Source organism: Scyliorhinus canicula, chromosome 1, assembly GCF_902713615.1.
Source record: "Scyliorhinus canicula chromosome 1, sScyCan1.1, whole genome shotgun sequence".
NCBI lineage: Eukaryota > Metazoa > Chordata > Chondrichthyes > Carcharhiniformes > Scyliorhinidae > Scyliorhinus > Scyliorhinus canicula.
Genome location: NC_052146.1, coordinates 291,590,732 through 291,606,635, shown reverse-complemented (window position 1 = coordinate 291,606,635; position 15,904 = coordinate 291,590,732). Strand labels below are relative to the sequence as shown.

General features: G+C 47.1%; 1 protein-coding gene across 4 annotated transcripts in view; it reads right to left on the bottom strand.

Annotated features, from left to right (window-relative positions):
* Positions 1 to 15,904, bottom strand: part of sdccag8 (SHH signaling and ciliogenesis regulator sdccag8) — a 595,448-nt gene that overhangs the window by 261,759 nt on the left and 317,785 nt on the right. For all 4 annotated transcript variants that reach the window (XR_005462774.1, XR_005462773.1, XM_038815187.1 and 1 more), the window contains exon 13: positions 12,010 to 12,152. Coding sequence is in view for 2 of the 4 variants with exons in the window: in XM_038815187.1 (XP_038671115.1) it covers positions 12,010 to 12,152 (143 nt within the window). In the remaining 2 variants the exon portion in view is untranslated. The remainder of the gene's footprint in view (positions 1 to 12,009; positions 12,153 to 15,904) is intronic.

Here is a 15,904-nt window from a genome sequence, read left to right as displayed (position 1 = left end):
GCATAAACCCTCACCAATGTTGTTAACCAAAGGTATTCATAGAAATGGAAAAAAGGCAGATTTATGCTGTTAGGCCACAGATTACAGATCAGCCATGATCTCATTGAATGGTGGAAGCAGTTTGAAGGGTTAAATGGCTTCCCCTTCTGATCCTAGTCAACTGTTAAACACCCAACTTTCCTTCCTGGTCACCATGTTAGCTGATGTTAATGGTTCTCTCTCTTTTGGTGTCATCTATCTCTCCTTTGAATCTGCATCATCCCTCTCCTCAAAAAATTAAGCCTGGAAGCCACTGATCTTGAAAACTACCTTCCCATCCCCAACCTTTTCCTTTGGGCAGCACAGTAGCACAAGTGAGGGCAGCATGGTAGCACAAGTGACTAACACTGTGGTTTCACAGTGCCAGGGTCCCAGTTTCGATTCCCCGCTGGTCACTGTCTATGTGGACTCTGCATGTTCTGCCCATGTCTGCATGAGTTTCCTCCGGGTGCTCCGGTTTCCTCCCACAGACCAAAGATGTACAGGTTAGGTGGACTGGCCATGCTAAATTGCCCTTAGTGTCCAAAAGGTTTGGGGGGTTATGGGTTACGGGGATAGGGTGAAAGTGAGAACTGAAGTGGGTCGGTGCAGACTCGATGAGCCGAATGGCTTCCTTCTGCACTGTATGTTCTATGTTGTCTCCAAAGTCTCTGAAAGTGTTGTCACATCACAAATCCATCCCAATTTATGGGAATTCCATGTTTGAATCCCTCCAATTAGCATTCTGTTCCACCACAGTTAGTTTGTCTTTACAGCACAGGACGCCATTCGGCCCATCGTATCTGCACCGATTCCCAAAAGAGCAATCTATCTAGTCCCATTCCTCAGTCCTATCCTATCCTCTAAATTTAACACTTTAAAATTTTTTTTTTCAAAATATTTCTTTATTCTCCTTTTTCGCAATTTCTCCCAAATCGACACCCACCAACAATAAACAACAATCAATAATAAGCAATAATCAGTAACAAATATGTCAATCCCCATATCAATAACGATCCCATCCTCCCACCAAACGCAAAACATTCGCTACATGTTCACATAAACAACTGATAAAAAGGAATCAGGAATTACCCATAGTCACCATTAACACCCATTGCCCCCCTCCACCCAATCCTCCCACCCACCCCCCCCAACTAATGTTTGATGTTATCCAGTTCTTGAAAGTGCACAATGAATAATGCCCATGAATTGTAGAACCCCTCTATCCTTCCCCTCAATTCAAACTTAACCTTCTCAAGAGTCAAGAATTCCAACAGGTCCCCCTGCCACGCCAGGGCACAGGGTGGAGAGGCTGCTCTCCAACCCACCAGGATCTGCCTTTGGGCGATCAATGAGGTGAAGGCTACAACATCTGCCTCCGCATCCGTTTCCAACCCTGGCTGGTCCGACACCCCGAATATGGCCTCTCGGGTGCCCGGGTATAGTTTCACGTGCACCACTTTAGAGATTACCCTAAACACCTCCTTCCAGTAATCCTCCACCTTTGGACAGGACCAAAACATATGAACGTGATTAGCGCCAAACCCACCCCCCGCAACGTTCACACACATCTTCCACTCCTTCAAAGAATCGGCTCAGCCTTGCTCTCGTGAGGTGTGCTCTGTATACCACCTTGAGCTGTATCAGCCCCAACCTTGTGCACAAAGTGGAGGCATTCACTCTCCGGAGCACCTCACACCAGAACCCCCCGTCCATATCCTCTCCCAACTCTTCCTCCCACTTTGCTTTGATCCCTTCCAGTGGTGCCTTCTCCTCCTCCAAAATAGCTCCATAGACTGCTGACAGTCCCCCTGTCGTCAGCACTTCCTCCAGCAATGTGGAGGCCGGCCCCTCACGTATGTTCTGTATCTCCTTTCTGGCAAAATCTCGAACCTGCATGTATCTAAACATTTCCCCCTGCCCCAGCCCATACTTCGCTTCCAGCTCCTTCAATCCTGCAAATGACCCCTAAGAAACAAATCTTTCAGTGTCTTAATCCCCTTCTCCTCCCGTTTCCGAAAATTTCCATCCCACCTCCCTGGCTCAAATCTGTGGTTCCCCTGAATCGGCATTTCCCTTGACCCTGCCCCAACCCGAAGTGTTGGTGAAACTGCCTCCAAAGGCAGCACGGTAGCATTGTGGATAGCACATTCGCTTCACAGCTCCAGGGTCCCAGGTTCGATTCCTGTCTGTGCGGAGTCTGCACATCCTCCTCGTGTTTTCGTGGGTTTCCTCCGGGTGCTCCGGTTTCCTCCCACAGTCCAAAGATGTGCAAGTTAGGTGGATTGGACATGATAAATTGCCCTTAGTGTCCAAAATTGCCCCTAGTGTTGGGTGGGGTTACTGGGTTATGGGGATAGGGTGGAGGTGTTAACCTTGGGTAGGGTGCTCTTTCCAGGAGCCGGTGCAGACTCGATGGGCCAAATGGCCTCCTTCTGCACTGTAAATTCTATGATAATTCTATGATCAAATTCTCAATGAAGCTATTATTACCGGACTCCCTCAGTACTTCCCGGGGCTATCGGGAGCGGCGCTGTTGCTAGTACTTTCAATCCCGACCCCCTGCACAAACTCTCTTCCATTCTTACCCACTGGGAATTAACCCCTCTTACCCAGCTCTGCACCTTCTTCACATTCGTCGCCCAGTAGTAATACATCAGGTTCGGAAGACCCAAACCCCCTGCCTGCCTTCCCCTTTGTAGTAGCTTTCTAACTCTGGCCACCTTCCCTCCCCATATGAACGACGTAATCCTTCCCTCAATTTCTCTGAAAAAAGCCTTTGGCAGGAAAATCAGCAGGCATTGAAAAATAAACCGAAATCGTGGCAACACGTTCATTTTAACCGCCTGTACCCAACCCGCCAGTGACAGAGGGAGACCATCCCACCTTGCCAGATCAGCTTTCATTCGTCGCACCAAACTAGAAATGTTGTACTCCACTCCCAGGCAACCTGCACCCCCAGGTACCTAAAGTGAGTTCCTGCCCTACGGAATGGCAGCACCCCCCCCCCCCCCCCACCCCCAGCCGAGACACCACAAAATACTCACTCTTGTCTAGATTCAGCTTATACCCCGAGAAAGACCCAAACACTCGACGCAGCTCCAATATTCCACCTATCGACACACTTGGTTCCGACAAGTATAACAGCAAGTCATCGGCATATAAGGACACCCTATGCTCTATCCCCACCCCCCGCACTATTCCTTTCCATGCCCCCGAACTCCTTAATGTGATGGCCAATGGCTCAATCGCGAGACACTTTCAAATATATATCCAGTTTTCTTTTGGAATCCACCTCCACCTCTCCCAGGCAGTGCATTCCAAACCCCAACAACTCTCTGAGTAAAGACTTTTCTCCTCATCTCAGTCCGAGCTCCCTTGCTGACCATCTTGAAATTGTGACCCCCTCATCACTGACACACCAACGAGTGGAAACAGAATATCCTTCTTTACCCTGTCAAAATTGTTCAGAATTTTGAACACCTCAATAAGGTCGCCTCTTAACCTTCTCTGTACCAAGGAGAACAAGCCCAATTTCTCATATCATGGGCGGGATTCTCCCCTACCCGGCGTGACGGAGGGTCCCGGCGTAGGGGAGTGGCGCCAACCACTCAGGGGTCGGGCCTCCCCAAAGGTGGGGAATTCTCCCCACCTTTGGGGGCCAGCCCCGCGCCGGAGCGGTTGGCACCAGAAGACTGGCGCAAAAAACCGGCGCCCCCGGCAGCGGGGCTGGCCGAAAGGCTTTCGCCGGTCGGCGCATGCGCCGGCAGTGACGTCAGCGGCAGCTGGCCACTGACGTCACTGCCGGCGCATGCTCGATGTGGGGTTCTCTTCCGCTTCCGCGGAGGAGAAATAGTGCACCCAGGGCACTGGCCCGGAGTCTGAGCGGGGGGCCCCGATCGCGCGCCAGGCAACCGTGGGGGCACCCCCCGGGGTTCGATCGCCCCCCGCCCCCCCTCCAGGACCCCGGGGGCCCGCTCGCGCCGCTGATCCCGCCGTTCCAGAGGTGGTTCAAACCTCGGCGGCGGGAGAGGCCTCCCAGCGGCGGGACTTCGGCCCATCCGGGCCGGAGAATCACCGCAGGGGCCTCTCCGATCGGAGTGGCGAGATTCCCGCCACCGCCACTTCCCGGATGGCGGAGAATCTCTGCCACGGCGGGAGCGGGATTTTCGGCGGCCCCAGGCGATTCTCCGACCCTGCTGGGGGTCGGAGAATTTTGCCCCTTTTCTTGTATCTAAAATTCCTCAGTCCTGATATAATTCAAGTAAATCTCCTCTCTACTCTCTCCAGGGCTTAAACATCCTTCCTTAAATAAGGTGCCCAGAACTGAACACAGTTCATATTCCAAATGTGGTCTGACCACTGATTTGTACAGGTGTAGCATCACTTCATGGTTTTATATTCTATGCCTCTATTTATAAACCCTAGGATGCTATAAGCCTTCTTAACAACTGTTTTAACTTGCCTGGCCACCTTCAGAGAATTATGCACTTGAACCTCGAGGTCCCTCTGCTCCTGTAATCAAGTTGTGCCATTGAGCCGATATTGTCTCCCATGTTTCTTTTACCTAAATGCATTACTTCACATTTCATTGCATTGATGTTCATTCGCCAGGTGTCTGCCCATTTGGCCAACTTGTCAATGTCCCTCTGAAGCTGCTCAGCGTCATCCTCACAATTCACTATTCTCCCTAGCTTAGTATCATCTGCAAATTTAGAGATTTTACCCTCAACACCCACTTCTAAATCATTTATAGAAATCAGAAAAAGCAAAGGACCCAACACCGAACCCTGGGGTAAACCACTTTTGACTTGTCTCCAGTCTGAGAAAAGCCCATCTAAGCCTATCCTCCATTTCCTATCTCTTAGCCAACTTCTATTCCATGTTGCCAAGAACCCACCAATCCCAAACATTGTTAATTTGCTAACCAACCTGCCATGTGGTACTGTATCAAATGCTTTCTGAAAGTCCAAATATACAACATCCACGGCACTACCTTCATCCACTGCCTGTGTCGCCTCGTCAAATAACTCAATTTGTCAGACATGACCTTCCCTTGACAAAGCCATGTTAATTGTCTAGTATTAACTTATTTTTCTCTAAGTGTATATTCATCTAAGTGTATACTTATCTCATTCCGTATTATAGCCTCCATCAGTTTTCCCACTGAACCGAACAGCTCTTATCAAAATTACAAATAACATCTTACGGGACTATGACAAAGATAAACTTTTTTTCCTTGTCTTTCTCAACCTGTCTGCAGCCTTTGACACAAGTGAACGCATCATCTTGCTCTAAATCTTTTCCATGGTCATCTAGCTGGGTGAGACTGTTCTCACCTGCTTCCATTCTTATTTATCTAATCGTATCTGAGCTAGAGTACCATTTGCAATGGCTTCTCTTCCTGCTCCCGCATCATTACTTTTGGTGACCCCAAAGGATCTATTCTTGTCTCATTCTGACGACGGGAAGGGCGGTTGGGCAGCTATGGAGGGCGATGGGGGGATGTAGTACAAATATGGAGAAAAGTAAAGCCACATGCTAGCCCATCAGTTATGGAGGCAGGCTGCAGCCAGGGGAATCTTGAGGGTGCGGACAGGGAACGGGGAGGTTGTGTCGCAGTCGGGCAAGATAAACAAGCCATTTAGAGGATATTATGATGAATTGTACAGGGCAGACCCGGTGGGTGAGGTAGGGGAAATGGGGTGGTTTCTAGACGGGCTGGAATTTCCACAGCTGTATGAGGAGAGGAGGAAGGCGCTGGAGGAACCTTTAGGGCTGAGGGAGGTAATGGAGAGTATAAGAGGGATGAAGTTGGGGAAGGCCCTGGGCTAAGTTACTGATGGGAAGGATGGAAGGATGCGTTCCGGGGGGTGGTTGCAGAGGATCAAACAGGCTTCGTAAAGGGCAAGCAACTCTCGACCAATATATGGCGATTACTGAATGTGATAATGAACCCTTCGGGAGGATAGGTACCGGATGTGGTGGTGTCAATGGACGCGGAGCGACATTTAATCGGGTGGAGTGGCAGTATTTGTTTGAGGTCCTGGGAAGGTTTGGGTTTGGGCCAAAGTTTGTGGCATGGATGCGTATGTTGTACGTGACCCCGGTGGCGAGCATACAGACTAATGAGATGAGCTCGCGGAGTTTCGGATTGCATAGGGGAACGAGGCAGGAGTGCCCGCTGTCGTCACTACTGTTGCACTGGCAATAGAACCCTTGGCGATGGCCCTGAGGGGGTCAGCAGAGTGGCAGGAGATTAGGATGGGGAGTAGGCAGCTGGGAGAACTACCCGGTGCCGCTGTACACGGATGACCTGCTTTTATATGTGTCAGACCCGCTGGAGAGTATGGAGAGGATTATGAACCCATTAGAGAGGTTTGGGACTTTCTCGGGTTATAAGTTGAACGTGGGGGGAAAGTGAGGTGCCCCCAGTGAGTGAGTTTGGCCAGAGAGCCAGTCTAGAGGGGCTGCCATTAAGGATAGCCAGGGATAGGTTTAGGTACTTGGTAATCCAGGTGACGGGAGAGTGGGCGACTCTGCATAAGTGGAACTTTACGAAGTTGGTGGAAGAGATAAGGGAGCTCTTTAGGAGGTGGGATTCACTACATCTGATGCTGGCAGGGAGGGGTAAAGTGGTGAAAATGAATGTACTGCCAAGGTTTCTACTTAGATTTTTAACCGCTCCTGATTTTTATTACAAAGGCCTTTTTCAGAAGTTGGATTCAATCATTTCGGACTGTGTATCGGCGGGGAAGGTGCCAACGGTGAAGAGGGCCTTGCTGCAGAGGCAGAAAGGGGGGTTGGCGTTACTAAACTTGCTACACTACTATTGGGCAGCGAATGTGGAGAAAGCGAGGTGGTGGTGGGACTAAGAGGGGTTAGAATGGGTTAGGATGGAGGAAGAGTCCTGTAGGGAGTTCAGCCTGAGGGCCATGGTGATGACTGTGCTGCCGCTGGCTCCAAGGAGATATATTGAGAGCCCGGTTTACAACCCACAATAAAGGTGTGGAACCAGCTGAGGAGGTATTTTAGGATTGAGAGGAGGTCGGTGTTAACGTCGTTGTATGAGAACTACCGGGAGAGACGGATAGTATGTACAAAAAGTGGAGAGAGGTTGGCTGGTGAGGGTGAAGGAATTGTATCTGGAACAGAGGTTTGCAAGCATAGAGGAGCTGAGGGAGAGGGTAGACTCAAAAGGGAAGTGAATTTAGGTATTTACAAGTAAGGTACTTTGCACAGGTGTGGAAAGGGTTTCCCAGACTGCCGAAATATATCCTTTTGGAATGGTTGCTGCATCCGGACGTGGAAGGGGAGGGTAGCATTTGGGACATGTATGGGTGGCTGAGAGAGTAGGGGGGTACACACGTGGTGAGGATCAAGGTTGGGGGATGTGGAGTGAGGCAGTTTGTAAGGTGAATTCGACCTCCTCGTCTGCGAGGATGAGTTTGATACAGTTTAAGGAGGTACACAGGGTACACATAACTCGGGGGAGGATGAGTGGGTCCTTCCAGGGAATGGCAGACAAGTGCGAGAAGTATGAGCTGGGACTAGTAAACCACGGTCATTTGATCTGGGGCTGTGAGAAGTTGGAAAGGTACTGGTTGGGAATATTCGGGACATTAGCAAAGATTGTCGGGGTAGAGGTCGGGCTGGACCCTATGGAGGCCATTTTTGGGATATCAAAAAGCCGGAGCTGATAGAGGGGAGGAAGGCCGATGTTTTGGCCTACGCCTCTCTGATTGTCCAGCAAATAATTTTATTGGAATGGTGGTCGAATACCGAAGTCCCGCCGCTGGGAGGCCTCTCCCGCCACCGAGGTTTGAACCACCTCTGGAACGGCGGGATCAGCAGCGCAAGCGGGCCCCGGGGTCCTGGGGGGGGGGGGGGGGGGGGGGGGGGGGCGATCAAATCCCGAGGGGTGCCCCCACGGTGGCTTGGCCCGCGATCGGGGCCCCCCGCTCAGACTCCGGGCCAGTGCCCTGGGTGCACTATTTCTCCTCCGCGGCCGCCACGGCCTTCGCCATGGCGGAAGCGGAAGAGAACCCCACATCGCGCATGCGCCGGCAGTGATGTCAGCGGCCCCGACCGGCAAAAGCCTTTCGGCCAGCCCCGCTGCCGGGGGTGCCGATTTTTTGCGCCAGTCTTCTGGTGCCAACCGCTCCGGCGCGGGGCTGGCCCCCAAAGGTGGGGAGAATTCCCCACCTTTGGGGAGGCCCGACCCCTGAGTGGTTGGCGCCACTCCCCTATGCCGGGACCCTCCGTCACGCCGGGTAGGGGAGAATGCCGCCCCTGCTCTTGTAGCCACAGTATTTAAATGGCTAGTCCAGTTCAATTTCTGGTCAATGGTAATCCCCAGTATGTTCATAGTGGGGGATTCAGTGATGGTAATCCTACTGAATGTTGATGGGTTATACGTTGAACGTGGGGAAATTGGGCAGTGAATGTGGAGAAAGTGAGGCGGTGGTGGGACTGAGATCGTAGATTGTCCCTTATTGGAGATGGTCATTGCCTGGTACTTGTGTGGCATAAATCTTAGTTGCCACTTGTCAACCCAAGCTTGGATATTATCTCGATCTTGATGCATTTGGATGCTTCAGTATTGGAGGAGTTTGAATGGTCTTGAACATTGTACAATCAACAGCAAACATCCCCACTTCTGACTTTATGATGGAAGAAAGGTCATTGATGAAGTAGCTGAAGATGATTAGGCTTAAGAGGAACCTCATGCCAATTCCCTCAGTGTCCATGGTAGGCTGAACTCGGGAGCCATGCGGAGATGAAATAAAATAAAGTTCTCAGTATTACAGACTTTACTACATAAAGAAATGCTCTCATTCATTTAAATACATTTAAATCCCCTCAAGTATTTAATCTCTTATAAAACAAACATTTTTCATAAACCAACATCAAAGACAACTAAAACTTTAATAATATATTTGAACCATCAATCAAACTGTGACAATGGGTGATGGAAAGCAGTCTAGTAGTAACGTCAACAAACATTTTGAAACTGTTAACACAGACTTTTCAAAGCAGAGGCTCAGTTAGGTAGCTTTTTTCAATTTTTAAAGGGAAGCCTGTTTAAAAAAACTTTACAGCTTGACAGTTCTATAGATCTTATCCACCCTTTATGAGCATTTATGTCTACTATAAAAATTCATAACTCCCGTGCTGCAGGATAAGGCCCTAGCTCCAGGTAAAAGAGGGTCTGGTTGAACACAGCACGGAGTTCAAGTGGCCCTGCTGAGTTTAGGTTTCCCTCGTAAGTGGCACATCCCACCCGATTCCCCCCCACCCGACCATTCAACGATAAGGATGTCTGAAATGGGAGTAGACATCTGATCTGGGTCTGACCTATCATTTTAAAAGGCTCTTGGAGTCTCCATAACTCAGTGAAATTCTAGGTCCTTGTGTCAGTTTGCCAGAGGACAAGGTCAAATACAAGTTATGCAGTGAACCCAGATCAAGGCTTTGATGGGGCATCATACAGGGTGCGCTTGTTTATCAGCAATCTCAAGATGTTTGGGGCTTTAGCAGGCATCCCATTGTCACTGTCAAGGAGCACTATCAAGGTAGACTTCGGTATCCCGAGTAGGCCATTGGGCTCTTTTTGCTCTGTGAAAATAGCAGATGGGATATTACAAGAAATAAGTATGCTTATCCATTTGAGTCATGTGCTGTCATTATATGCACTATATTATGCATAGAACATAGAACAGTACAGCACAGAACAGGCCCTTCGGCCCTCGATGTTGTGCCGAGCAATGATCACCCTACTTAAACCCACGTAACCCGTATACCCGTAACCCAACAATCCCCCCATTAACCTTACACTACAGGCAATTTAGCATGGCCAATCCACCTAACCCGCACATCTTTGGACTGTGTGCAGTCAGTGTGTAAAGATACAGTGGTATAACATTATTTCATGTATGGTTTATTGGCTACATATCAGTTAATCTGTGTTGATCTCTAGCTTCTGAAGTTCCAAAGCTATACATAGCATCCTTTCCAAGTTAATCAGAAGTTACGATTTTGCAGAGGAATTTTAACCAGATGGACAAACAAATGGAATATAAAATGTAACGCAGACAAGTGTAAAGTATTTTATGTTGGGAGAAAGAATGCTGGATACAGTAAAACAACAGGATTAACACACTGAGGCTGAGAAGTGGCCCAGAAATGGAAGAAGTGAATAGTCACTTGCATACTGAAAAACCTAGTTCTGTAGCGCTGTTGGAGCTCGCTGATTTAGTACAGGTAACTAATTTATTTGCCTCTGAGTCACAAGGTTCTGGGTTCTTCAAGTCCCACTGCAGGGCTTGAGCACAAAATCTATGCTGACCTCAGTGCAGCACTGTGGGAATGCTGCATTGTCAGAGGTGCCGCCGTTGGATGAGGCGCTAAACCGAGTTCCCGCCTGCCTGCGTGGGTGGATGTAAAATGTCCCATAACACTATTTTGAAGAAATGCAAGGGAGTTATCCCAGTATCCTGGGGAAATAGTCATCCCTCTATAAACAACATACAAAAAAGATTTTTTTTTTTTTTAAATCTGGTCATTGTCACATTCCTGTTTGTGGGAGTTTTGCTGTGCACATATTGGTATCTCTTTTTCTACATTACACTTCGAAAGTACAAATGCAAATTTTTCTTTTTAATTTTGCAAATAAGTTTGCATCCTTGATTGTCACAATATTATTTGGCTGGTTATCAGTACGCCAGAAGTAACAGAAAAGGGAATTGTAGCAACCAAAACAATAAAATGTAAATCGGATTTTTGGTTTCAGGTTTGCACCATAAATCTCCATTCCCAAACATGGTCCAGCAGCAATTAAAGAGCTGACTGGCAGAGGACAGGAAGCAGATCATCCAACTCATCCATAGATGGTTTAAGCATTAATCAAAAAAAGGGCAGAATATTTCCTAAAAAGAGCATGGAACTCAGCAGTTAAATGCACCATTCTACTGAGCCACTGCAACTATATGCTGACATAGCTAGAAAAAAATAAAGATATTGTAATTGCCCTCAGCATCTATACAAAAGGAGAGAAAATGAGACCAGTGTTAAATACAAGCCCATTCTTTTGCTTTCTGTTCCAACTGCTCTTGTGTCGATGTCAGACAAAGGTAGAACTGCATTTGGCTGTGATCATCTCACCAAGAATAATCACTTGAGCAAGATGCTGGAGCGTAACTGAAGTGCAAAGAACAATAACCCAGTAAGATTCACTGCCTTCAAGAAAAGGGTCTGGCGAAAAATGGGGGAAAATCATACAGAAAACAAAACTAATTGGAAGAAAATTCAAGGCTAAAAATTCAAAATTGCCTACCACTGTAAAGGGGCACTTTATAGAACCTCTACTCCCTCAAATGTGGTTCAACATTGGATGTTTGATTACTGAAATGTGACTTAACTCATTGTGACTATACCAATCACAGTCTGAGATGTAGTACTTAATTTGAGATACTGTAACTGTTGGTACAACAGGAAAAATAAACAAAGGTTGACAAGTTAACAAAGAAAACAAACAAAAATGATTATACAAATGGCTCACTCATCCTGTTATAACAACCTCTTATTAAGACCATTTATCATGATACAATATTGTACGTTGTGCTGTTCCCCACATCATTACAACTCAAACTGACAGAATACAAGAGATCTTAGAATATTTAAAAAAACAAAAACCTCAGAACATCTGGTAATCCCATCACCCGTCCATATGTTACAAACATCATGCTGCTTTTCCCTAAAGACAGATTAGAAAAATCATCACATTTGGTTTTCTATAATTACATACCTGCAGTTTGGTATTTTAATAGCTTCACCTGTTAATACTGCAGCAATTAGTAGGCAAAAATGTGAACAGTTGGTATTGAAAAGCCCCAAAAATATCTGTAAAATGTTTTATTGCCTGCAGTAGAGACAGGCAGCTTGATGCTGGCGTTATGAAGTGCCACTGGCAGATAACAGGATTATTTGTACCTGGTGAGGTGCAGTTGGTGCTCAGATTTGCTCAGTAGTTCCATCAGCTTTAGGCATTCATCCTTCGATCTTGCTGCATCCTGCTGGACATGCTCCAAATGGCACTTAGTTTCATTTAGTTTCAATTCAAGTTTCTGTAGCTCCTAAAGAGGAAATTTAGATATAAAACAAATCCAAAACAACAAAATTTCACTTTGCAAAACCATGATAGGTGAAAATCTGAGTTAAGTAAACATAACCACAACATAACCACTCTGGGAAAAATCAGAACTTTCAAGAGCTAGTGGCCATTTCTTTTTAAATTACATTAACTTTCAAAACTCTGGTGATGATCCTGCACAATCGGAGAAGAGAATAGAAATTTTAAAACATAACCATCTTTGTTTACACCAACAGGATACAAATGACAGACCAGTGGACATTATCTTTCCTCGTGCAATGTGGAGGTGGTAATTAGCCATAGTCCACAAAGGACCATAGGCATCTCTGTCCATTGGAAACAGACAATTGATTACATATGTAGCTTGAGGGGCACCACACTGCAAGGTGAGGAAGCAAGCCTCCATGAACCAGCACAACCAATATGGGCATTGAACCTGTCGGTGGTGGGCGATTATCTTATTTGATCAGTGAAAATAATTTATTACTCTTTAGAATTCCTACTTTTACACACTCTTCAGATGGCAAGTTCAACCGACTTTATTTTATTGATTTACATGTTTTCACCTTTTATAACTAAAATATCATAAAATATGTTCACCTTGCACTTTAGATAAATTCAGCCAATAAAGCTATAATCCATCTTTAACAAATGGTATTTTACAATACAAATTTAAGTACGATGACTAGAATGCAGTGGCTTTGTGACTGATTTCAAGTCAATCTATTTTGTTTTGCACATCGCTACACAAGACTAGATTTTAAAGTTGTGTAAATGGATACAAACATACAAATTAGGAGCAAGAGTAGGCCATTCAGCCCTTCGAGCCTGTTCCGCCATTCAGTAAGATGAACTTAACATTCCTGCCTACCCTAGATAGCTTTTCACCTCTTGCTTCTCAATAATCAGTCTTGCGCTGCCTTAAAACGAGTCTGCTCGTTCTCCTCGTGTCTGCGGGGGTTTCCTCCGAGTGCTCTGGTTTCCTTCACAAGTCCCGAAAGATGCACTTGTTAGGTGAATTGGGCATTCTGAATGTACCCGAACATGTGCTGGAGTGTGGAGACTATGGGGTTTTCACAGTAATTTAACTGCAGTGTTAATGTAAGCCTACTTGTGACACCAATAAAGATTATTATTGTTAGTCAAAGACTCTGGGCGGAACTCTCCCATTTTGAGACTAAATGCCGTGGTGGGCAGCTCTGTCCCACTGACCAGAATAGTGGGATACCGTGCCAGATTATGCACTTGGAAACAAATTAATTATGGACAGTGAGTTTGCGTCCTATTCTCCTGGCAGCTGGAGCTGATTTGTCAGCCTGCACTCCACTGATGGGTTCGAACATCTCGGTACTATATTTAAATACCAGTCCAGCACACTTAGATCACTCTCTTCAGCTCACCTGTCTTCACCAGGCCATGCAGGATGTTAGCAACCCAGAAGGAAAAGGCGAAAGCCTGAAGAATAAGTCTGTTGCTTGATTCATCCACCCTTCTCTGAGCCCATCATCAGTGATGCACCCATGCCCCACTCTACAGTTACTAGGGAAATCCTTGTTCATTTCTTTTCCTCCGCTTAGTAATATGCTTAAATTCAGCGGGTTGCCACGTCTGATCAGGTCTTTTTTTTTTAAATATTAGGTCGTTCAGAAAGAGATGAGATATTCAGGTAAACAATGTGGTATTTCTATGACCCTCTTATTTGTGAGCCTTTCATGCAGCCTTGCTGGAGTCCAGCTTCCCTCCCCTTAGTCTTTCGTTACCCTCCATTGTTCATCGTCTTCATCCATCACCTCTGCGTGCCATCATGAGCCCCCACCCTTCACCACAATCCTTGCACAACCCTCCTTCCACATTGCCCCCCCCCTTGTTTTTGTTAGGCCAAACCCCACTCACCTCCCAGTTTCATCTCGTACTCCATCCTGGTTGAACTTCGGACCTTTGTTGTGGTGCCAGCATGCGTCCCACAGCAGAGTCCTGTCCAGATAAACAAAGAGACCCCTGTATTCCCAACCCCAGGTGCAGTACTGATCTGACTTGGTGACACATCAGAATCCATGGGCCAAGCAGTACGGTGCTATCCATGAAGATGAGCTTAGAAATGGAAGCAGGAAGTTATCTGCCATGGCAGAGTGGTGAACAACGCATCAGGAGCAGCGCAGCACTAGGGCAGAAAGTTGTTCCACTCATTCCAAAGTTACTGGCAAACTTTAGACCTCCGTATGCAGGCCACTTGTTAGCAATCGGGTTTGACGTCGACATAATTTCCCACAGACCTAATGGGATGACGGCGAGTAACTGTTAATGAGCATTCATGATATACAAATGAAGGCAAATACACCACCTGCCAGCGAGAAGAGCGACCCACCATTGGGAAAGTTCAACGGAATTTAACGCTAGTGGATTTCCGGTTTCTTGGCTCCTGCCAAATTCATCGTACCAGCCCGCCATCAAAGCTACCGCATCTGGTTGGGAGAATTCGGTCCTTTGCGATCACCACATTTTGAGGAAGAGAGTCGCAAACGTTTGCAACCCTCTGATGGAAAAGAATTTACATTTCTGTCTTAAATGGACAGCCCCTTATTTTTAAACAGTGGCCTTGAGTTCCACATTCTCCCCAAGAGGAAACATCTATCCACATCAACCCTTTCACGACCCCTCAGGATTTTATATGTTTCAATTAAGTCGCCTCTTACGCTTCTAACCTCCAGTGGATACAAGCCTAGTTTGACTAACCTTTCCTCATAACACAACCCTCCCAATCCAGGTATTAGTTCAGTAAACCTTCTCTGAACTGCTTCTAATGCATCCCTAACCTGCAGATAGTTGAACCCATTCCCCTTTGGAAACTGGTATGTCCCCTCCAGCTCCTCAAATCTGCAAACTTCACTCCAACAAACAAATCCCAAAATTATTCCCTTCCCACCTGCTGCCACCCTTGAAACCTTGCATCCAACCCCGCCGGGGAAAACCTATGGTTGTCGCAAATCGACACCCACAGGGACATGTCTTGCATTCTTTAATGCTTCAGGCACTGAGTTCCACACCCTCACTGTTGATACCACCAACGAGCTCGTGGAGTATCTGGCCAGTGAGAATGGAAGGAGCGCCAGCAATTGTGCCCTCAAACTGGTCCCTTTACATGAGGTCATCTTGATCTGCTCCCACCACCCATTTCCTAACCATTGCAATATTTGTTGCCCAATAATAGTTTTGCAAGTTCGGCAACTCTAATCCTCCCCCCCCCTCCAACTCCACGCCACTTGTATCCCAAGATAACAAAAACTCACCCCTACCAGCCGGAGCAGCAGCCTCATCTGCCCTCGGACATTAATTAGGAATATCTCACTTTTCTCCATGTTGAGCTTATATCCCAAAAGAGACTAAACTCCCCCAAAGTCTCCATGATGCTGCCGAAGCTCCCGACCGGGTCTGAGATACATAGCAGGAAATCATCCGGGTACAAAGAAACTCAGTACTGTAACTCCACATCTCCCCCCTCAATACCCCTCCACCCCCTTGAGACCCTAAGCGACATCACCAGTTGCTCAATCGCTAGGGCAAAGAGCAGTGGGGAGAATGGACACCCCTGCCTCGTTTTCTGGTGCAAACCAAAATACTCCGAGCTGACCTGGTTGGTCTGAACACACTCCTTAAATGCTTTTACAGCAGCCAAACCCAGTCCACAAATCCCTGCCCAAACCACTCCAGCACCGTGAAAAATTACGCCCACTCAAC